The 26276-nt window shown below is 29.7% G+C and overlaps 1 protein-coding gene across 1 annotated transcript in view; it reads left to right on the top strand.

The window, feature by feature from the left end:
- Window positions 1-18405: 18405 nt before the first annotated feature.
- Window positions 18406-26276, top strand: part of LOC111636451 (general transcription factor II-I repeat domain-containing protein 2A-like) — a 13351-nt gene continuing 5480 nt past the window's right edge. Inside the window, exon 1 of the mRNA XM_023381701.1 lies at window positions 18406-19701. Coding sequence (XP_023237469.1) covers window positions 18406-19701 — 1296 coding nt within the window. The remainder of the gene's footprint in view (window positions 19702-26276) is intronic.

The raw sequence follows: 26276 nt of genomic DNA, 5'->3' as shown, positions 1-26276 counted from the left end.
GTGAAATGTGCCCCATATTCCAAAGGATAAGTTAATGATGTAAATTATAATAATACTTATCTTTACTATTGGATTGGAAATTATCTTTCCTAATAAATCTCTAAAATGTGCCATAGTAAATTCTTCTTCTTTTGCGTTATTATTCTCGTTATCTCGATCATTTTGTTCTAGAATAAAAAAGTTTGAAATTTATAGATGAAGCATAACATACTGAAAACTCAAAAATATTATATAAAATTTATCAAACTGTTTTTCTAAATTTTCAAAAGGTAGTAAACTAAGAGATTACTCTTCAAGCTGATATTTCTAGGTAGAATTAGTTGAAGGTGATGACATAGGCTGATCTTGTGTAAACTGTAGAACGTAGAAGAAAACTGGTATTTTTCTTATTTAAATCGAAAAATTATTTTTTATTTAGCAATAAATAGTAATAAAACAGAACTAAAATTAGTTTGTTATTATTTTAGTTTTGTAATAAACGAATACTAAGCATGCACGTGCATTAAAGCACTTCTCTTAATGTTTTGGCCTATTATTATCATGTCGTCGTTGTTTACAGGTTTCATTACGTTTGTGTAAGACAACTCGCGAAAATTTTTGTGTTCGCGTGATGCGGAGTAAGCATTTTTTAAAATAATTATGTGTGCCGATGTTTTAGACTTTCAATAACAACAACCAAAGAAATGAAATGAAAATGATGTCATTGGTGTACATACAATGAAGATGATTAAAAAGGCTCATGAACAACCGAAAAAAATTTTGTTCTTTCAGCGATAATAAAACAGTTTTCATTCGTAAGCGTAGTAGTATTACAGCTAAGTGAAATTAGAAACATTTAAAACTGGCAAGATAATAATATCAAATTTTCATACAGTACAATATTTTTAGTGTAATCTCTCAGAAAAATTTGTTTGATTTTACTCTAATCTTTTTTAGGTTCGTATTATAAATTTTTATTTGAATAATTGTCTAGGCAAAAGAATCACATTATTGCAAAGCGCTATGAAAGAATTTATAAAATTCAAGTAGACATCTCTTTTGGAATGGAAGAGAAACACATTTCATACCCGTAGTTAGAGCTTTAAAATTTTATAACACGAAAACCGATGAGTACATCGAAATATACCGTAATCATTTTAATATAAAAATAAGAAAAAAATTTTTTCACCGTAGTATAACTGCTGTGAAAAGTTTGTAATTATGTTTTTATTTATATTTTTCAATGCTTTTTAGTACATCGACAAATCGTTTTCTGTTTAGAAAGAGAAAACTGTCAACTGTTCCAAAAAAAATACCGTAAGTGTCACAATTTTGATACTTTATTGTTTTGCAATTCTGAAACTTTCTTACTATCACGATCTGTCAGACATATGCATTGTGACTACTCTGTTTTTATTTGTACACGCTGTTTGAATATACAGTAGCGCATCGATTACCCGACCACCGATTAACCGTCACCTCGGTTATCCGACCGTTCTAGTCGGAAAATTTAAATGTCCGCTAGTGATGTTGCGCTACAATATTTGGCTATGTCTTGGCTACTTTAATATTATTTTTGTTAAATTTTTGCGTGTTTTAGCTGGCTACACTGGCTGGACCATGAAAGAGACGCCAGTATTTAAACGAGACTTAATTTTTTTAATTATGAGTGGTTGTGTTAAGATTAATCATATTCGTTTTGTAAACCGCGCTTAAGTTAAGCGTCTTCTGTTCATTTTTATGTTTAGTCATTGAAAGACCGCTATGGATCGAGTGTCAGTTGTATATACAAAAGGTAAATTATTTACAAACTGGATCTTTGTCTATTCTCTGATAAATGTACACTTTTATTTTGTCAATTGTTCATGATAGCAGATGTCTTGTGTGTAAGATCCAAGTTGGATGTGCGCAAGCTAATAAATGTTCTTGTTAACCGTCTCCTCTCCTATCAGTTTTTAATTACATTATAATTAAACATAAAAAATACTTAAAACTGAAAAAAACGAAGGTAATGCGTTATTTTTAAAGAAAAAGCTTCAAACTTTATTTTCCATTGTCTGGCCTTCCTGCGAAATTTGACACTGATCAGTCATTGTGTTTACAGCTGGATGACCTTGAGAACAGCTGGTGTTTGATTTCCCGAGACGAGACATTCTCATAAAACATACAGGAAACAAAGGGTTTATAGTAGGGTGAATACTAGCTGGCAGTATATTTTTAAATATTTTTCAATGTACAGTACAGGACTGTATTTATTTTGTGCAAAATAAAGAAATAATTTTTAATGATGCAATAGCGACTATTATTATTTTAAAAAAATTTGATAGGCTTAACATGAAGAAAAATTCAACGCGAAGTAGGTTAATAGCGATATACTAATATACTAATTACTTGGAATATAATAATATACTACACTAAAAATGGATTTTTTCATACTTTTCTGTTATCCGACTTTTCAATTATCCGACCAACCCCAGTTCCCAATTGAGTCGGATAATCGATGCTCTACTGTATTTTTAATCGGTTCAAATATAATGAAAAGAAAACTCATTAAATATGTGACAAACTGGAAACATTGTATAAGTATCCATTTCCACGCCTTTACTTATTCATTTAATCTCTCTATTGTTAAAATTTTATAATGTTTCAGACATGTTAGAACTTATATTTGACTAACATTCGTAACGGTAACACTGTACAAAAGAACGTTCAAAATTAATCTAGATATCTACATCGAGATACGAAACTTCTGATACTCAATGTCGAAAGCAATATCAATATAATAAAAGAAATAAAAATGAAACGAAATTCGACAGCAAATGTATTTGTTTGTACTGTACTGTACATGTTCTATATCAAAGAAGTCTATTAAACTGTTCCGGTTTTTCGTGTGATTTTTACGAGTGTGTGCTTCTACTTGTCATGTGGGCATTACTAGCGTGTCTCACTTATAACTGACAGAAACTTTATGTGACGAACACTGTCTACTTAAAAATACTGATTTTATTCGGTTATACGGTTAACTCATCGTATATGTTACTTGAACAACTCCAAACCACAAATATTTCTATCAAGCAGAATCAATGCACGATTAAATATTATTTTTTTATTAATTAGAATATTTGTAGTATATTGTATAACAACATTGAAACAGTAACATTCCATATGTAGAGTACTTCAGATGCAAGTAGGCCTATATGTACTAAGTAAACTAAACTTATGTAGCAAAAAGTTCAAATAACAGATATTACTCCTATATTCTGAAAGTGTCTTTCAAACATCATTTCATATATTCACCATAAAATAATTATTTTGTGTGTAGCGTCTTTCTAATCCAAACGATAATTTTGGTAGACGATCAAACAGCAATTAGTTAGAAAAACGTTACGGTGTATTTTAAAGAACACTTTTTTAAAAATTCAGATGCATTTCGGGTTGGCTTGTATTTCCAACCCCTCTTCAGTGCTGTTAAAATTACAAAAAACATGGTGAGTTACACGACATTGGTAAGAGGGATTTAACATAAACGCGGGTTGACAATAACATAAAAACCTTACATGTTATATAATAGTACAGCATAGCCATGTGTGACAATATTTTTATTACATAGTTGTATGACTATTACTTATAATATGAAAAAAGTAAAAGGGAAGGTCGTTTAACACATCATTTACATAAAGAATAAATATAACATAGATTATTATTTTCAAAATATCTATAAACACTTACATTTTTAGTTAAATTGTATTATTCTTGATAAAAATGGAACAGAGTACAAATTGACAACGGGTGTTATCCGGTGTTCACCGAGTAACAGTATACCGACAAGTGATGTTATTTAAACCATTCCTAACATTCTGTACAAAAAGGTGTGCTTTAAACAATATTTAACGCGTAGAAGTGCTATCTATTAGTTTATACCATTAGGGGTCTATTGACATGCCTTCTGAAATATTAATTAAGTTATTTTTAGGGTGTTTTTTGATTTCTATGTGTTCTTTAAATTAACTTTTATATGGGTCATTCTCTAAATGTAACACTTTTATATTGTTTTTATTAATTTGGCAATTATTGTCACTTGCGTGGTAGTACCAGGTGGAAGTGTTATGTTTAAGGCGAATGGCAGCTTCATGTTCTTTAATTCTGGTTTCTAGTAACCGGACTGTTTCACCGATGTGAGTTTTCGGATTTTGAAAGTTGCATTCTAGTTTGTAAACAGTTCTTACAGATTTTAGAATGTTAGTTTTGTTGTTTTTTAATGTCATAATGGATACTATGAGATATTTTGTTGGTCAGAGATAATGCCAAACTGATGTCCTCTTTGTTTAGGATTTTATCACAGCTCTCGAAAATGTTTTTGATATATGGAAAGGTTTTGTATTCTTTGTTTAATTTATACTTCGTATTAAACCTATTTTTCCAGTATTGTTTTTCCCATGTGTATAATTTCGATTTAGGGTAGTCGTTAAGTAAAAATATAGTTTCCAGCTCTTATTTATTTTTTTGCCATTTATTATCTGATATTCTTGTAGATAAGTTTTTTTAACTCCATGATATAAATATTCTATTTTATACATTCTGGAACATATGAACGGTAGTTAATAGTTTTATTAATATTACATGGTTTTTTTGTATGTTATGAAAGAAAAATTATTAAGTGTATTCATGATTGTTATGTCAAGGTAATTTATTTTATTATTGTTTTCTCTTTCAATATCGAATTGAATATTTTCGTTAAATTTGTTAGCAGTGTTCTGAATAGTATCATCGTTTGTCATTCTGTTGTTGTATATTATTAAGTAGTTGTCGGCGTATCTCATTACTAGTTTTATGCCTGGGATATTATTTATTTTTTCATCTATGTTTATCATAGCTAATTCAGCTAATTTTGGCCCCATCTTTGATCCCATACTAATGCCATCTACTTGTCTACAGAAGTTTGCATTAACATTGAAATAGTTTCTGGTATATGCAAAGTGTATCAGATTAATTAAAGTTTTATCTACATTAAACATAATTACAAGCACGCAGCAACCACGACTTCTACATCAAGAAGTATACAGAAGAAACAGACATGGAAACAAGGTTAGTAAAACTTACGAAGAAAACTGAAATTTTACAACACGACATGAACTACCTAAGATGCTTTTTAAGAGAAGAACACACACCAAATACGTTGAAGTTAAAAACATCAATCAGAAACATTATACCTAAACAAGCTGTGTGGAAAATTAAACGAATGATAATAAAATATGTCATTAGATTTAAACATAAAAAATGGACGAACTACAATTACCAATTACAAAAGCTTTATGTAAATCCATCCATAACGATAACCCATATAAATTAATAGCAAATGATTATAAATATAAAAAAGATATGAAACTACACAAGTTATTCTCATACCCAACACCCCAAAAAATGTTTGGGTAAATAAGTTAATCATAAATAGCTCTAAATTACTAATACCTAAATATGTAAGACATTTCCTAGCATTAGAAATAGAATATAACTCACCCATCAATAATATAACAACAAACATAATAGCCGATATTGACAAAAGCGTAAAAGATTTAACTGTTAAAAAAGAAGAAAAAGGAAATATAATTACTACGATCATCCAAAATTTAAAACATGCAAAACAAAACAATAAGCACAGAATCAACAAATATAAAGTCTTCCTAAAAAATACAATAAATTTCCTTAAAACAAATAATCTCTCAATAATTAAAGCTGACAAAACCGACCAACTGATAATTATTAATAATAGTAATTTAAAACAGAAAACTATTGAACAGAATAATAACATAAATTACATCAAATTAAACAACAACCCATACGAAGATATAAAAAAGGATCTAACTAAAATGGTCAAAAACATATACATCAATAATAATATAAGTGAAAACGATAAAAATAATATCCTTAATTTCAAAAACAGTAGAACCCCCAAACTAAATATAAGATTAAAAACCCACAAAAACAAAGAAAAATTCAGATCTTTAGTAGATTTTAGATTTTCTATACTTTACAACTTAGAACAGTATATCAAGCAACAATTAATAGACATCGGTCATTCTAAGTACACCGTAAAAAACACTGATGATGTTATTAATAAAATACTGAAAATACAGAAACAAAACACTGGTAAACTAATCAATCTTGATGTCAAATATATATACCCAAAATATATATGTACCCAAACATAAAATGAAAATTAATAGAGGAAAGTCTAATTATTTATTTATTTATGAAAGTCTAATTATTTAATTATTTATTTATTTATGAGGGCAAAGCATAATCATTTGTATGCTAATTTGATAATTGTGGTCCAAAGTATGTTTAAGATCAAGGATTTTGTAGAACTGTTTATAAGTGAAAGGTATAATCAATTGTATACAGCTTTAATAACAACCGTACTCAAGGTATGCCTTAATTGAAGATAGTTTTATAGATTCTTATGTATACTTTTGTATATATGTGTCATATACCCTAATATTATAGTTGGTTATGAATAAGCTGATGTTACTGGAAAATATCGAGAGTAACTGTTACTGAAACGGAAATAAGCTGTTACTTCAGTCTATAAGACTTATATGCATGGTTATGTTTTATATTTTTATGAATTCTACAAAACTTGTGTTTTTTATATGTATGTTATATTCTTTTTTAATGTTTTAGTTGGCTGAAGAGGGGCTTAAGAGCCCGAAACGTGTAAAATTTTCACACGTATCAACTAAATAAAGATGAGAAAACCCGCCAAGTGTCTTAATTTATAGCACTTTATTGTGTTAGAAGCATAAACAAATTGTAAAGCACGGTTTCATATCATCAAAAAAAGTCTAATTATGTTAAATGTAGATAGAACTTTAATTAATCTGATGCACTTTGCATATACCAGAAACTATTTCAATGTTAATGCAAACTTCTATAGATAAGTAGATGGCATCAGTATGGGATCAATGATGGGGCCAAAATTAGCTGAATTAGCTATGATAAACATAGATGAAAAACTAAATAATATCCCAGGCATAAAACTAGTAATGAGATATGCCGATAACTACTAAATAATATTCAGCAATAGAATAACAAACGATGATACTATTGTGAACACTGCTAATAAATTTAACGAAAATATTCAATTCGATATTGAAAGAGAAAAGAATAATAAAATAAATTACTTTGACATAACAATCATGAATACACTTAATAATTTTTCTTTCATAACATACAAAAAAACCATGTAATGTTAATAAAACTATTAACTACCGCTCATATGTCACAGAATATATAAAAAAGAATATTTAGCCTATATCATAAAGTTAAAAACTTATCTACAAAAATATTAGATAATAAATGGCAAAAAATTAAAATAAGAGCTAGAAACTATATTTTTACTTAACGACTACCCTAATTCGAAATTAAGCACATGGCAAAAACAATACTGGAAAAATAGGTTTAATACCAAGTATAAATTAAACAATAAATACAAAACTTTTCCATATATCAAAAACATTTTCGAAAGCTGTAATAAAATCCTAAACAAAAACAACATCAGTTTGGCACCATCTCTGACCAACAAAATATCTCATAGTATTCATTATGACATTAATAAACAACACAACAACAAAACTAACATTATAAAATCTGTAGGAACTGTTTACAAACTAGAATGCAACTGTCAAAATCCGAAAACTTATATCGGTGAAACAGGCCGGTTACTAGAAACCAGAATTAAAGAACATGAAGCCGCCATCCGCCTTAAACATAACACTTTCCCCTGGTACTACCACGCAAGTGACAATAATTGCCAAATTAATAAAAACAATATAAAAGTGTTGCATTTAGAAAAAGACCGATGTAAAAGTTAATTTAAAGAACACATAGAAATCAAAAAACACCCTAAAGTTAACTTCATTAATATTTCAGAAGGCATGTCAATAGACCCCCAATGGTATAAAGTAATAGAGAGCACCTCTAAGCGTTAAATATTGTTTAAAGCACACCTTCTTGTACGGAATGTTAGGAATGGTTTAAATAACATCACTTGTCGGTATACTGTTACTCGGTGAACACCGGGTAACACCCGTTGTCAATTTGTACTCTGTTCCATTTTTATCAAGAATAATACAATTTAACTAAAAATGTAAGTGTTTATAGATATTTTGAAAATAATAATCTATGTTATATTTATTCTTTATGTAAATGATGTGTTAAACGACCATGCCCTTTACTTTTTTCATATTATAGGTAATATTCATACAACTATGTAATAAAAATATTGTCACACATTGCTATGCTGTACCATTATATAACATGTAAGGTTTTTATGTTATTGTAAACCCACGTTTATGTTAAATCCCTCTTACCAATGTCGTGTAACTCACCATGTTTTTTATAATTTTAACAGCACTGAAGAGGGGTTGTGAATACAAGCCAACCCGAAATGCATCTGAATTTTTAAAAAAGTGTTCTTTAAAATAAACCGTAACGTTTTTCTAACTAATTGCTGTTTGATCGTCTTCCAAAATTATCGTTTGGACTACAAAGACGCTACACACAGGATTGGAAGATACAGGAACCACGACTTCTACATCAAGAAGTATAAAATAATTAATTTAATAAAATGTTATCTTTCTTTATAAATGAATTTCAACTTACCACATCTAACAAATTTTTTGAAACGAAGATTCCGCTTTTCTCTGTATCCACTCATAGCCAAGCATCCTCCGAAAAACGTTATTTGATATACAAAATTCAAAACGACACAAGTTGCAGTATAATAACTGAATATTCGAATGAAAGGAAAAGGTGCCATCATCCCGATGCAGTATGAAATGAAATTAGTGAGTGAAGTCAGAGTAATAGAAACTCCTGCTTCTCCATATGTTACTTCCATGCGTTTTTCAACTGAATGTTTGTGATCAGTGATTCTCCAACATGCTATTAATACGAAAGCGTCATCTATCTCGGTAACTGAAATACATGCAAAATTTTTAATATATCAGCATTATCGGTTAGGTGCGTTGCAAAAACGTTGATTTACTTACCAAGAACTAAGAATGGAATCGTAGCATTCCAGTAAGTAAATTCAACACCCGATGCAGCCATTAATCCAAAAGACGACGATACAGCCAAACCAGCGTTGATTACACTTGCCAATCCAAGCAGAGGTTTGCTTTTAACCCAGCTATTGCTCATATTGAGAAATATCGAAAGTACAATCATAATTGCGACCAAACCTCCAATTTTTGGTTTCGTTCTATCAAATTCTTTTCGAAACTCTTGTTCTATCTTTGGAATAGAATTTGGAACAGCTTTGATATACGTGAAATTATATTTTTGAATTGTGTCATAAACTTGATCTGACCATTTTGTAAATAATTTGCTTTTTACTTTATTTTTATCATCAGTTGCATATAATAACATAACAGCATTTACTTTATCAACGAAATTTTGATTATCTTTAGAAACACCTCCTAAATTTATAAAATAGGCTTTATAAGTGAAAGACAAGAGATCTATATCTACAGGGTATTTTAGCTTCTTTCTCTTTTGTAATATCGAATCAATTCCCACTTCAGAAATCACTTCGATAATAGGATTTTGAAAGCATTTTTTGTGTATACGTGTGCAGAGATCTGTATATTGTATTGTCTTTCCGTCAGTTTCTAATTTTACATTTTGTATGATTTCGTCGACCAATTTTACTTCTGAAAGTATATTTTTCTCAAACATGTTTCCTTCGTCTTTTTTCAACAGGTATATTGCCAGAGTATTTGGTAAATCAGGAGTTCTTAGCTGATCAGAAAATTCAGATGAGTTATACGAGAATGTATTTTCTATGAATTTCTTTACTGTAAAAAGTTTTCCTGTATCGGGAGTTATTATATCGTTAAATGTCTTACTGGTAGTTAATGTTCTGATAAATATGGAGAGTGTAATTGAAAGAATTATAGGTAAAATTATGAAGTAATATGGATGTCGTCCAACCATTTCTCCTAATTTTTTAAAAATATGGCTAAATTTTTTTCTTATGCAATCCAATTTCATTCTGCAGTTTGAACGTGCCTTGTAAGAACGATAAGCAAAGTTATCTGAAAAAAATGGTAAGAAATCTGATCAGTTATCCAAGTTTAGTTTTTATTATTCATTATTTAGCTGAAATTAACACAATATTTAACACACAATATAATTTATCTAAAGTGATTTAAAAATACCTTTCTAGTTAGTAATTTTTTAAGGATGAAAAGTCATATTCAGTTTACAATATTTTTAATTATTATTATATAATAAGTAAAATATCAAAAACGTTCTTACATCAGTGACAAGATTACAGATTTATATACTTGTGTATTCTTGTAAGAAGACTGAAAATATTAACTAGTTTTTTTGGAAGAACACGTTCAGAAACACACACACACACATATGTAGATACAGTATATAAAGATTATTATTTACATGCATACAGTTGTCAAAATTAAAACTTGTTTAATTAGTTTCTTAATATTTAAAAATCTCACTTTTTCATGTGATTATTTATTATCTTAATTAATCTATACAGTTTATGAGATTGTTTTAACTGTAATGAGTTACAAACATTAAAATAATAACTTTGAGTCATTTAAAATTATAAAAAGCACTTTGTAATTTTTCGGAATTTAGGACAATTGTATAAATCATATTAATTACTAATTATTAATTATTATGAATTTGTACAAATTGTTTATTTCGATTTATTGTGATATTTATGAAAAAATCTAAAACATTTTAACGTAAAGAAATTTAGCAATAAAAAATACATATCACATTTCTGCTTGACTATCTCTTATTTATTAACTATTACATATAATTTACATATTCCCGTATTTCTAGGAAATATGTAAATTATTTTAAATGAAAATATGTAATATTTAATTATTTTAAATGAATTACAAATATTAAAGTAACAGCGCTGAGTAATTTAAAATGATGAGAACTATAGTTTAATTTTTTACAAGATAGGATGATATTAAAATTTATATCACTTAAATTTATTATTAATTTGTAGAAATCGTTTACTGTAATATTTTAGACTTTATCATAAATAATTTGATGTTCTATTTTGGATAAAGTCTGAAATATATTAATGTAAATAAAGAGTATTGAATAAAAAGAAAAACATATAATTTTCCTCTTCACCATTCTTCATTTATTATTTCATAAAAACATTAAAATATGAAAACATAACGAGCAATTATGTATTTTTACATAGTGAAAACGCCGGGCTGCACATTTAAACGGTATTTTTAATTTATTTAATTTAAAATGTACACTCTTCGTGTCAAATTAGTAATGGCTTGCCCCTGTGCTTTTCGTTTTAGCAAGAGAGTCGTTCCAGTCACGTACTTAAAACCTTTCGGGGTAAATATTGAATTGAAATAACGTGAGTTTCTGTTTTTATTAGAATTTCCCATATAGTTCGTCGAAGTCTCTTTTGAATATTATTTCTGGATTTTTTTTTGTTTTCACATTTCGATTCCCAATATATATAGAAAAATAAATATAAAAGCTTATTTTTCTAAGTTTTGTTTATAGTTAAGTATTTTGAGTCTTTGCAGTTTTTTATGTTACAGTTTCAGAATTTGAAAGAATAAAACAGAAATGATAATAGAAAAAATATTAAATTTACTATTTTTAATTAAAAATAATGATGACATTTGATAATTTACAAATTTACAACCTTAACCTAGCTTACGTATGTTAGGTATGTCAAAATTACTATAAAAAATTATTTAAAATACTGAATTAAAAAAGACTAGACTATATTACCGTGTTTTCCCGAAAATAAGACATCCTCTGAAAATAAGACCTAGCATAGGTTTTGCTGAATTGCTAAATATAAGGCCTCCCCCCGAAAGTAAGACCTAGCAAAGTTTTTTTTACTGGTAACTTCATCGACAAATGGTAGAAAGTGGCCGTTAGCTTTTTGAAAGTACAGCCACTGATTGGTCAGCAGACAATCACGCCACATCACATTTGCATAGTGCTATGGTTTAGTAAGCACTAATTGGTGATCGAGCCCGATGTCAACGCTATAGAAAGATTAAGTGGGACGTACTGTACAATCCAGCACGGAAACTTTGTAAGTTCACTTTGGTTCGTTACTTCGGTTTTATTTAAATTCAGTTCGACGTCACTCTCGTCTAAGTTCGACTTGGGCATTTTTTGTTCAATAATGGATGTGAATTCTTCTTCATAGAAAAAATAAGACAAACCCTGAAAATAAGACCTAGCGCATCTTTCAGAGCAAAAACGAATATAAGACACTGTCGTATTTTCGGGGAAACACAATAGTAAAATAATTCAAATTTTATTTCAAAATGTTTAGATTTAACTACACTGTATAAGTAGTAAATATATCTATTAAAAAGTTTTATAATAAATAAATAAATAATGTTAAAAAAGATTATTAACACTTTTATATTTATCACTTTAAAAGATTAAGTTAAACAAATAAAAACATAAATTTTCATGAAAAATGATTTAGTTTTGGATTTCTCGATAGAAATATGAAAATGCAATTTCAGTTTATTGTCTAAACCAGCGTTTCTCAAAGTGGGCAATAACGCCCCCTTGTGGGCGCTGGAGGCTTTCAGGGGGGCAGTAGAAGGCTCAAAGAGAATTGGGGGGCGTTAAGGAAATATAGAGGGGCGACGGCAGACAAATTCTATATATAAAAATTCGACGGAATATATATAAAATGTTGACATTTTATATATTTTTTATTTTTTATTGAAGGTCACAACTTGAATATTTCTAACACATTGACTTTTATTTTAGCTCAGCGTTTCTCAAAGTAAGCAATAACGCCCCCTTCTGGCGCGATGAATAGATCTATGATAGAGGCAGGGTATTGAACGGTGACCAAAGGCAAAATTGGGGCTGATAAGAGGAAACATTGCGTTTAATGGTTTCCAGATGATGAGAACAATGTACAGTAAGGGCACAAAGTGTGAGATTCATAGAAAAGTTTTCCTAAGAATATTTCCAATCCTTTTCTCACACAAGAGAAAATGGGTTAGGGGGCGTTGGGTATAACTTTATGGAACAAAGGGGGCGGTGGATCGAAAAAGTTTGAGAATCACTGGTCTAAACTATAAGATTGCAGCGCCATATTTTCAACTAAATTCCTGAGGAAAAGCTTTGACTGATAAACCTGGATTTGTAAAATATATTTTATCAAAGTACTGTACTGTAAATAATTTTAAACATTAATTTGTTAAGGATTATAAATATTTTCTTAATTCTAAATGTAATTTATATAATAGCAATAATTTTTTTATTAATTACTGAGAAAAAAATTTACATATTACCTATACGCCATTAAGCAGAGAATACACAAATATAATAAATAAACATTAATTAAACTAATAATAGGTTAAAGTAATAATAATTGCATTTGTTCAATAAAATCTAAATAATATATACTTTTAAAAATTGTACATTTTTGCTGCAGTAAAACCTGAAGTTGTTTTGGAATGATTCCCAAGACCTTCAAATCTATTCTGATTAGATTTTTTGTGTTTTTTTTATTAAGTTATACAGGAAATATTCATAATTATTAAATAGCGATTGTGTGATACGTAGGCAACATAATCTCTATAATGTTTTATTCATTATTCCTTATTCATTAGCTAATTATTCATTATAACAAGAATCATTTTTTAAAAAGAATGATTTATATTTCGCTATTTCTACATTTTAAATAAAATAAAATTATAATAATGAATAAATAAATAACGTTTGTAATTAATGATTTTCACATGATCATTCTATACGTTTTCTTTTTTTCATGAACTATTATTACAAATGACGTTGTTCTGTATTACACACGATTCTGCAAAATATCTGTCTATAGTAAAAATCATATCCGTGTATAGGTTACACGAAAATGATTTTTATAATAAACTAAGGTTAACGAAGAATTATCTAATGCGACATCATCACAATACCGAGTTGAAAAATTCACTCATATTTTTAAAATTTTTGTCGGTTATGACGTTGGAGTTGGGAAGACGAGAAATTCATGTCCTTCTTAAAACCTACAAAATTTAAACTGCTTCAGACAAAACCTTAAAAATGGATCACATACATTCATGTCTTCAGCTTATGCCGTATCAAAGCTATACCGCGGAGCTCAGTTTTGTTTTCGTAGACAATACGTATACAATACAGATTACGTAGACAATAGTATATAAAAGACGAGAATGTAAAAATTTAATTTTTGGTGTATTAAAACGCTTGTTTTAACTTTATACTTTATAAGAACTTCAATTACTGTTGATGATATAAAAAAAAAAATTACTTTCATTTATCTAAAAATCATTTATTATTACTATATTTGTTAAAATTAAAAGTATATTAATGATAATATTAACTTAATATTTTATAAATACATGATAATTAAGATTGCATATAGTAAAAATATTCACATTATTAAATACAAAACGGCAATAATTACACAAAATAATTCAAAATAAATTTTGTTTTCTTTACGTTTAATATTAATTAAGATTAGAAACGTTCCAATAAAAAATTATTGCATGAAATATGTATTCTTAGCATTTAATTGTAATTTATAACAAACACACATTAGCGTAAATCCTCTGTTACTTAAACAGTTTTTCTATAATTATCATCTATTTTTAAACAATATCATTTGCAAAATCTGTAATATCATTTTGAATAGACTTGTTCAGACTTTGAAAAATATCTAAATATTGAAGACTGCCAACTCAGAGAATATATCAATACTTCATTGTATGATTTACTAACAGAATATTTACATTTTGTACTGATCTTTACCAAAATAAGTGAAAGTCAGAACAACTCTTTTATCAACAATATCGTAGTGTATAAAAAAAACTAAAGCATTAAAAATATTTTATTATTATTTTGACTTACCTTTCTGTCTATCGTTTTGAAAATGCGTATATAAAGATAATGTATGACGATCTTAAAGCAACTATTCGCAGCTACTATTGGCAGGAAATATGAAATCCGGCCAATAATATTTTTTACTGATGTTTACAGAAAAATTATTTTTTTCATTTACGGGTGTTACATGATTTATTACAGTTTTATGAATGGAATAATAATGACGGTTTTTTCTTACTATTTTCTGTAATTACTCAATATTGGTCAGATAAATACTTTTTCCAAAGAAAACAATATATATTTATNTTTTATCCCGCAGGGATGTATATATATATAGATATATATATGTTTTTTTGACAAAATATTTGGCTTAATATCTACCACTTTTTAGAAAATGTTTTTAATCAAAGACGATGTTGAATATAATATGACGTGCATTCATATGTTGCTGCTAGAAGTTCAGAATAAATTTAATATTATTTTGTTTAACGAGCTCTATATAAATAAATGCTTTAACGTAATTTTTACTTGATTTTTCAATCCGTTAATCTTTCAGAGCCCAGATTGAAGAGAAGCTTAACACCTTTGTATTATGAACGGTCAGTTTTTGGACTTCGTTTCGATCGAAAAGTAAATCGCTTCGCATCGCTTGCAGTGTGAACAAGCTTTGCTTCGTTCGAATCGTTTGCTCCAGTCAGATTTTTCTTTCGCGACGTTCGCGTCAAGTCTAAATCATTCATTTTACTAAGATCATTTTGATTGTTACCATTACTATTAATGTTTATTAACACATTAATCGACAAAATTTACTTTTTAACTTCGAATTTTTTTACTCTTCAAATCCTTCTTTGAATGCATTCTGTGAAAAAACGTGTCTGCTTGCGTGAAATTTCGCAGACCACGCAGTATTTTGGTATAAAAGTCGAATTGACTCATCTGATCAAAAATTACTTTTACATTTTCATTTTTTTTTATTTTGTTTAAATTTAAACACATAAAATATTGAAAAGGAAATTAATCGAAAATTCTATATTCAGAACTGCAATTTAATTTTATTAATTAAATGTTTTTCTAATCATGCTTTTTTTTAATTTTCTTACAATTTTCCTGTTACAGCTTAATTAGTATTCAATTTCCCAGAAATTCTATCACGCCATTTCAAACTGGTTTTTAGATTACTTTACCTACAGTACAAATAAATTGCTATTTTCGAAATAATATATTATATTATATAATTAGAAAAAGAATAAAAATTAAGTAAATAATCTATTAATTTTTTACTTTACGTAATTATATATAACATGGCGTTATAGTTCCGTAATTATTATTTAAATTTTTTGTCAAAAAGTTATAAATAATAATTCACAGGGTTAAAAATATTTTCGTAAATGAGTCGATATTTCTTAAATTGTAGTTTATTATTTTATGCAATAATAAACTACAATTTAGGAAATATAGACTGAAGGTTCCACTAAAAAAATCGAGAACTGGTTTGGCATAGAGTGGCGTTAAAAATTATTTGAATTTAAACAAGGAATTCACCTGACATTATAACACAACACACACGACAAAAATTGTAAAAAATAATAAATTCTATTGACAGATTTTCTTTTCGTTATAACATGAAAAATTTTACGAATATTATATAGAAAATTCGATACACAAAAAGTAATATCGTGAGTAGTCCTTTTCGCAATGTAATACGAATATGAAAAGAATACTTTTTAAACAGGAAGAATCGTACTTGCTCTTATATCAAAAATTTTAAATTATACGAAATTATCGTAGAAAAAATATTATATTGTATATCAGTATTGATAAAGTAGTAATTACGTAAACAAATTATCTTGCTTTTATGCCTAATGAATTAGCAGAAAACCGAACCGATCAAAGTGCTTATCTTTGAATTTGGCTTTAATACAACTAAAGTTTTCTGCGTTTTCGTTTATATGACGTTTGCCTAGAACACCATTTATTTGGTTTATGTTATAAATATGAGGGCGTATGCTATGTTAAAAATCGTTTTTTGTAGTTATTTTAAATGTTATGGATGTATTTGGCTTAAGTCCAGAAAACTGGAAAATTTAAAAAAAAACTAGTATCACGCTTGTCTGATGACTAGTATCACGCCGTGTGATGAATTTTATTTAAAAACAATGCATAAAGAGAGTTGTTTCTTATTATAATAATTAAATGCCTCTTTCCATTTTATTTATATTTCACATCGGTTTACATTTTTCAACGATACATAGAATTCCTATTCTACAGCTGTAGTGTCAAAATCCATTAACGAGTTGCTTTACTTATTTGAATTGTTATAAAATAGAAAAACTTTAATTTTCGGAAAGGGATATTTACTCACCAAAATTTAATAACATTAATTCTCCTTATTAATCACTGCAAAACAACTAGAGCTTTCAGTGTAGCAGAAGTGCAAAGTTTTTAATATCATATATTATTTACATTTTACTGAACAAATGCAATTTTTATTGCTTTAAGTTATTATTATTTTAATTAATAAATATTAATTTTACATTTAAATTCTGAGCTTGTTACAGTATACATACAACTTTTTTTTTTCTCAGTAATTAATAACAAATCATTGTCATCATCCTAACTACATTTCGAAATAAATAATTATTAATTTTTTCTCAGTAATTAATAACAAATCATTGTCATCATCCTAACTACATTTCGAGATAAATAATTATTAATTATTTTTGAACAAATCAATATTAATAATTATGTACTTCAATACAATGAGCGTAATAAAAACTTTTCACAAATAATTTAATCTAGATTTATCAGTCTATACCAGGTGTGGCCAAACTTTTATCCCGCAGGGATGAGCAACACGCGGCCCGCGGGCCGCTTGCGGCCCGTTAAACATGTTTATGCGGCTCGCCAAGCAGTTTTAAAATTGAATTTATTTCATCGACTTTCTCCCATCAATATATTGTTATAAAATAATTTATAATAAAATGGTAGTACATACTAAACCGAAACAATTTTTTGTGACGAGTTACTCACTTGTCGGCGACTTGTTCAAACATGCAATACGAACGCGCCGCGTCTGTGCTTGTTTGTGTTTGCTTCTGTCACACAATCAGTCAGACTGGTAAGCTGTTAACTAGCAATTTTAGCAATTCTTGTGTTTCTTGAAAGGCGTGAGTGCAATATTATTGTCAAAAAGGTAATATTAGAGTTTTTTTTATTCAAAATTAAGTTTTCCTACAAATTTTTTTAACTTTCAAATTTTTAATCCATAATAGCATGTCGGAAAAGCAAACAAAAAAACGGAAGGTTGCGGATGAGCACAGGCATTTCCAAGAAAAGTGGAAATTTGATTATTTTTTCACTTTCGTCGAAGATAAAGCTGTATGCTTAATATGCTCAGAGACTGTGTCGACATTAAAAGAATATAACATAAAAAGGCATTACGATACAAAACATGAACAACAATATAAAAACTTAACAGGACAACTCCGGATAGATAAGTTTAATCAAATGGAGAAAAACTTGGGAAAACAACAGGCTATTTTTAAAAATCAAGCTATTTTATCAAATACGGCAGTAAAGGCTAGTTTTGTTGTCAGTCAAATACTGGCAAAAAAAATGAAACCCTTTGCGGATGGAGAGATGATAAAAGAATGTCTGACTGCTGTTGCAGAAATAGCATTTCCTGATAAAATAAATATTATTTCAAACATTAGTTTATCAAGATTCACCATTGCAAGGAGAATTGAAGACTTGTCCGAGAACATAGCAACAACGCTTCGTGAACGCATTGCAAAATTCGAATACTGTTCTTTGGCACTTGATGAGAGTTGCGATATTAGCGATACAGCACAACTGGCTATATTTTTACGTGGTATTGACACCAAATTTAATATTACCGAAGAATTGTGTTCACTGATTCCAATGCAAGGGACTACAACCGGCAAAGACCTGTACGATGAACTAAAGTCTGTGTTGGAAAATTTTTCAATTTCATTAGAAAAGATTATTGGTATATCGACAGATGGAGCACGAGCAATGTCAAGCATGGAGGTAGGAGTATCGGGAAGGCTATTTCAAGACATTAAGAAGGTCACAGGAAGGGAAATATTCGTTAACCACTGCATAATTCACCAGGAAAATTTGTGTGCGAAAAGATTGAGTTTGCCAAATGTCACAGTACCAATAATTAAACTAATCAATTTTATAAAGTCGCGCGCGTTAAATCACCGTGAATTTAAAGAATTCCTGAAAGATTTAGAAACTGAATATGGCGACGTGGTTTTTAATACCGAAGTACGTTGGCTTAGTAGAGGTGCAATGCTAAAAAGAGTATACAACTTAAAAAGCGAAATACAATTGTTCTTGGATATGAAGGGATATGCCTTTCCTCATTTTGGTAATAAAGAATGGATGTGCGATTTTGGGTTTCTTATCGACATGACTCAGCATCTCAATGATCTTAATGTGGAACTTCAAGGCAAAGGACAGTTTATTCACAATTTGTATGATAAAATTCAGGGCTTTGAGCGCAAATTAAAATTGTGGAAACAGCATCTTTTGCAGAATAATGTGTCTCACTTTCCACATTTAGAAAAAGAAAACGTTACTACTTCTCAAAAATACGCACAATATATAGACATTTTAATCAACGAATTTCAATTACGATTCCAAATGTTCAAAGCTGAGAAGACAGCGGTTTCCATGAAAATGTTTTCCTCGCCATTTAATATCGATGTGGATACAGTTCCCGAAGACTTTCAAATGGAAGTGATTGACATGCAGAATAATACCGATTTAAAAAATGTATTTTTCTCAGTAAACATCGAAAATTTTTATAAATCTTATGTGAGCCCTGGGAAATTTTCGCTTTTGACGAAAAATGCAAAGCAAATGATGTCTCTGTTCGGAAGTACGTATGTTTGCGAACAATTATTTTCAACCATGAAATTAATCAAGACTGAGTATGCACGATTAGAAAGCTGCGTACGTGTAGCTACCTCATCAATTCCGGCTGATATTGATCAGCTTGTATCGAAAAAACAGTTCCAAATTTCTCATTAAAAATTTCAAGTAAATTCGTTTTTCTGTTCTTTTCTTGTTTTTATTTTGCATTAAAATTTGTATATGAAATCTTTACTTTTTTTAATTTTATTATGTGCGGCCCGCCAAAACATTTTAAAATTTAAATTGGCCCGTTGATTAAGAAGGTTGCTCACCCCTGCCTTAGGGGATACTTTTTGGTAAAATATAGTCTGCGAGCGACTATGTATATGGACAAACAATTTTAGGATTTTTATATGCGCATGCGTTAACAATTATTTGCATTGTTCATCGGTATAAATACAAACAGTATGGGTACGTTGCCCAGACAGTCTATTATTGTAAGAATAAATTATCGAATTAAAATTTTTAAACATTAATTTAAGTGAAAGCAAATTGTTCAACTTTAGCTTTGCGGGCTACTTTCAAAACCTTTGCGGTCGACCGCGGTCTACGTGTTGGCCATCCCTGGTCTATACTATCACGTTGATTTGATGCTATCAAATTTTTCAACTGTGATAGCATAAAATTAAAAAAAAAAATAAAATATATTTATGTATAATTATAATAATAAACACTGAGGAGATGTGAAAAATATTTTCCTAAATTGTAAAAATCATCAAAATATAATTATTTTATGCTTTTATTTAATTTGAAGTAATATAATGTAATATGGAAAACAACTTATTTGCATTTAAAGTCGCCAAAATTAAAAACTGGTTTCACATTGCGTGAATGATTTTCTGGGAAATAGAAAAAGGTGTAAATTACAACACGTAATTTAAATGACACAAAAATAATGGAAAATGTGTGATTGGAAACGAATCACAGTAATTCTTGTATAACGTGTTTCAGCTATTTGTCAATTTGAGTCGATGCCATCTTAGCATGCTCGTTTTGCTTTACTAATAAATACTAACTAATTTACGTATTTTAATATAAAAATAAAGAAACTTATGTAAAAATAGGAATGTTAATAAAAATTGTACAGTACAATGTTATCGTGAAGAAATGACAATAAAGTCAGACACGCCATGTAATTTTTATAAATTTTTCGCTTGTAAATAAATATTTATATAGAAACTCATAATTAGTAAAATAATAATCAGATATTAGCCGAATTATTATTTCGTACGCAAAAGTATTATAAATTATTTACTCCTTATACTATTAAAAGATCAATAAAATTAATTTTTTGGTAAATACATGCCAATAATTAGTCACGTGACACGGTTTGTGCTAATAGAAACTGACAGTTTTTGCTATAGAATTACTGACATATTACAGTTATACATATAATGTACTTGCAGTAATCTTTAACGGAGGAGTAAGTAAAAATAATAATAGGATAATTTTAATAATAAAAAGTTATTCTCAGTCGTAAATTTCCTTGTTAATAATCAGAAATTACTTTAAAATAGAAATAATGTAGTTATAGTTAATTATTCCAACTGCAATCTTTAAGACTTATGAATTGATAACATAGATAATGATGATAAATAGTACTGTACATGCATTTGACTTTTATTGCAATTCACTTTTATTTGTTTTATTTTGAAAATCAAAATATATAATTTTTCATATACAGTATGGCTGTGGAGTCGGTAGATTTTTACACGATACTGACTCCGACTTTTCCTGACCATTCGACTCCGACTCCGAACAGGGGCGGAGTTGTAAACAAATTTGGCCCGAAAATTGTGAAGTCATAGCGTGACCTCACGATATAAGCGTCGATAAATATAGTCCAAATAATATAGTTTTAATAAAGATAGAACGTAGAAACTTTTTTATTTTAAAGCTAAAATACTCCTCAATGTAATGACACAGTTTACAGTATATATAGGGGAGACCGGGGAAGTTCAGCATGTTAAGCTTTACTTAAATTTTGTGTAATAAATACTGCTGTAAACTGAAAAAAAAGTTTTGTTTATTGTCTACTAGAATGTTTCCTTACTATAGAACTTGTTAAAATCAGTTTGGAAATAAAAATAATTAAAATAATTATAACTTTACAAAAAGAGAGAAATTGCCGAAGTTGCCCCTATACCAGGGGCAACTTTGGTAACAGTAATGGGGCAAGATAGGCACGTATATAAAATTATGTTATTAACAATGTATAAGTTGGAATTCTCTATTAAAACAATGAAATACAAGTTTAAATTATATTTAATATTATTACAACGATATGCAAGTTCAAAGAAATATATAAATAAAAAAAAAATGCAAACACAAATCAGTTACAAAAAATATCAAACAGATAATAAATGAAAACATCCTAAACCAATGTGAAAGCAATATAAAAGCATATTGTTTATTCTCTTATTCTCTACACATATCACAAATAAATTGAACATACTCATTTTCTACATCTGTACAGTCCATATGAGCCCAGAGTTTACATTTACAGCATAACCTCCTGAGTAATGCCATATTTTTCATTTCAATATAGCCTATACAATAAGTATTTTTACCGTCATTTTCCGGTTCTTTAGGATTTTTCTGCCTCTTTCTTTTTGTTTACTTCGAATCCGCATTCTCTAAAACTGTTCCGTTCTGCAAGTTCCGAATTTTTTATTTTTATCCTTGGCTTCTAATGTGGCTTTATGTTGCCGATCTTGCCTCACTAGTCATGATTTCGAAACATTAAGTACAAGCCTGAGAACAGGGTTCCGAGCCATGATCTTGCCACGTGAATAAGTTGAAGTGTTATCCTTCTAACAGGAAAAGTAACTTTCGTTATCATAGAATTATAACAAAACATGCCAATTCTATATAAATGAAAGCAAAATATTATATGTAATTGTACGAAAATGAAAATTTGCTTGATAATTCAACTACGCTTGTTAAAGAACAATACAAACACTACACTAACAAGCCACCAATAAAACTCAACTGCCTAACCTATAACCAGTGTCCTTTAATTTTATTTCTGAGAAAATTGGGAAGATGAACTTTCCCCGTATGCCAAACTTGCTCCGGTCTCCCCTAAATATGTATTCGATAATTTTTGCTTTTCCGGCTGTTATCTATAACAGAGGAAAAGTGTAGCGATTGGTAAAAAAAATGATCGCACACCAAATTTTTGCATTTTTGGACTCAGGACATTTCGAAATGTGGAAATTAGCAAAAGATCCAGTTTTTTTTTTTTTCTGTATTTACGAATGATAGACTGTATTTTAAATCGGAGTCGGATGGTTAAGCTTAACACAGGAGTTGTTAAGCTTGAAAATAGTTTAACTAAATCGGTTGGTACACATTCTAACATCCGTGCAAACAGAAAAACCCCGAATGTTTTTGCTCTTCTCTACGTTTCGAGACTTTCGGAGCTCAAAAGAAAAAATCTGGGAAAATCATTCTTTCACTGATCGTCATTTTTTTCCTTTCTTATAGGCCTATACTGTATAACTGCCGGAAAAGTAATAATGACGACGATTCTCATTATTAAAAATACAAAATAAAACGATTTTAAAAAACTATTTAATTTATGAATTAAAATTTGACACGTTTACTAAATATATAAATTCACATTTATTGACTTGTTTGATGATGACAATAGTATTTGGTAAGCATATACAAATAAAAATAGTAAATACATTCGTACACAAAAAATTACTTTAACAATGTTGTCTATAATATACGAGTATTTTGGGCGATATATACGTATACAGATACAATAATACAAAAAATAACAAATATAACATTTAGACTGTAAATAAAATGGTTGCTTATTTTGCCATGTTGATTATTTTATTTTTCTTCTCTGTTATAAACTGAATTACTCCTAACAAAAAAAAACAGTCACTTCTACTACCGTGTTTCCCCGAAAATAAGACAGTGTCTTATATTAATTTTTGCTCTGAAAAATGCGCTAGGTCTTATTTTCAGGGAATGTCTTATTTTTTCCAGGAAGAAGAATTCACATTTATTATTGAACAAAAAAATTCCCAAGTCGAACTTAGATGAGAGTGACGTATATCCGGTGTGTCGAACTGTCGCCTTTTTATAGCGTCGACATCGGACTCGATGACCAATTAGTGCTTACTGAACCGTAGCACTATGCAAATATCATGTGGCGTGATTCCCGGCCGACCAATTAGCCATCCCCAGCCGTAATGTTATGCAAATCTGTGATTCCCAAGCCATAGTCTTATGCAAATCATGCCGTGTGGCGTAATTGTCTGCTGACCAATCAATGGCTGTACTTTCAAAAAGCCGACGGCCTCTTTTAACCATCTGTCGATGACCGTTACGACTAAAAAACTTTGCTAGGTCTTACTTTCAGGGGGAGGTCTTATATTTCGCAATTCAGCAAAATCTGTGCTAGGTCTTATTTTTTGCGGATGTCTTATTTTCGGGGAAACACGGTAAGTTAGCATTCACTGTATTTTTTAAATTATATTTAATAATTTTAAGAGAGGAAAATAAACGTTCTAGTAAATTTTGGTTGGTGGAAATGCTGTGATAATCAATGCTGTATCTTGGATAATGTCTGGATAGTAAAGTATTGCAGTCTTAACATCCAAACTTGAAGAGTTGTCAATGTGATTTATTTTTTCCACTGCATTGTAAATATCATCTTGAAATTTGGTAAGATTTCCTTCCTGTCTGAACTCATATTAGAACTAAAGCTTAATTTTGAGGGTAGAAACAAGTTTTAAAGAAGAAAACTAGCAGATGAGTCAGATGTTACACGGGAAAAAAGTAACGATAACGAAAATTAAGATAATTACATTATAGCCAACCTTACCCGTTTTCACAAAATGCAAGAATTAGGTCCCTCGTTTCCAGACAGAATGTCTCCTGTTCACGACCAGTCAAACGAACTATTTTCAATTTGATCAATTTTCTGGAACGTTTACAATTGTTCTATAATTGAACAAATTCGAATTTAAACGGTTCGAATATTTTTAAAATAAAATCGAAATAGAAAATCATCGAAGTCAACCACTTTAAACCCCATATCTTTCGCACCCTTACAGCTATCGAGACGCAAGCACATAGTGCACGAATGGAAACTTGGGGCTACTAGTACATACAAACACCATTCATGTGCGATGTGTAGTTTTGGCTGAAAAGTGAAATATAGGGACACACACGTCCATTTATATATATATATACTAGCTGCAAAGACCCGCTTCGCTGGGTTTTTATTTGTGGGCAAAAAGTAACGATAGTGAAGATTAAGATAATTACATTATAGCAAAGCTGTGGAGTCGCGTGAAAATCTACCGACTCCGACTCCGACTTTTCCTTATCATCCGACTCTGACTCTGACTCCAGCTAGAACACCAAAACTCCACGACTCCTACTCCGACTCCGACTCAACAGCCCTGCCAGGGCTGTGGAAGTCGCGTAAAAATCTACCGACTCCAACTCCGACTTTTCCTTATCATCCGACTCCGACTCCGACTCAACAGCCCTGCCAGGGCTGTGGAAGTCGCGTAAAAATCTACCGACTCAAACTCCGACTCCGACTCCGACTTTTCCTTACCATTCGACTATGACTCCGACTCCGACTCCGGCTAAAACATCAAAACTCAACGACTCCGACTCCGACTCCACAGCCCTGCATTATAGCCAATCTTACTCGTTTTCACAGAATGCAAGAATTAGGTCTTCCGTTTCCAGACTAATTAGAGACCTGGTCCCGATTCTATTTCTGAACGTCTCCTGTTCACGTCCAGTCAAACGAACTCTTTTCAACGTTTCTAGAACGTTTACAATCGTTCTATAATCGAATCGATATTCGAATTTTATGTTGGAATACAAATTCGAACGTAACATTCGAAATAGAAAACCACCTTCAACCACTTTCAGCCCCATATCTCCCACACCCTTATAACTATCGAGACGAAACCAGTGTTGCCGTTCCTAGTACATTTGTACTTTTCTGGTACATTTTGCCCTTTTTAGTAAATTGAAAGTACATTTAGATTTTTAGTACATTTTCAGTACGTTATAATATTTCAAGTACCATTTACGGTACAAAATAATATTTCACGCCTTAACGAAAAAATCAGAAAAATTAGTTTAATAAAGTCTCATTAGTGTCACTGCTTGCTAATTTAAATTATCCAATCACAACATACAAATGGTGTGTGTCCGTCGACGTCAGCAGCATAGATAGTTGCACGTGTAAACGGTCTTGACTCAGTGGTCTTTGATACGTTCAGTTGTCTGCACATTCTCATCAGGAACTTGACAAAATTTTTCATGCCACGTGGTCCAAACAATTCAACTCCGTCAAACAAAAATAATGGACAGGTAAGGAAATCAATGATTTTAAACTTTTGTCGTCAATAATATCAAAATATCCGTTAAGTCAGAAACAAATT

This window comes from Centruroides sculpturatus, unplaced genomic scaffold, assembly GCF_000671375.1.
Source record: "Centruroides sculpturatus isolate CEXI.00-Female unplaced genomic scaffold, Cexi_2.0 scaffold963, whole genome shotgun sequence".
Taxonomy (NCBI): Eukaryota; Metazoa; Arthropoda; class Arachnida; order Scorpiones; family Buthidae; genus Centruroides; species Centruroides sculpturatus.
This window is presented reverse-complemented; position numbering and strand designations above follow the sequence as displayed.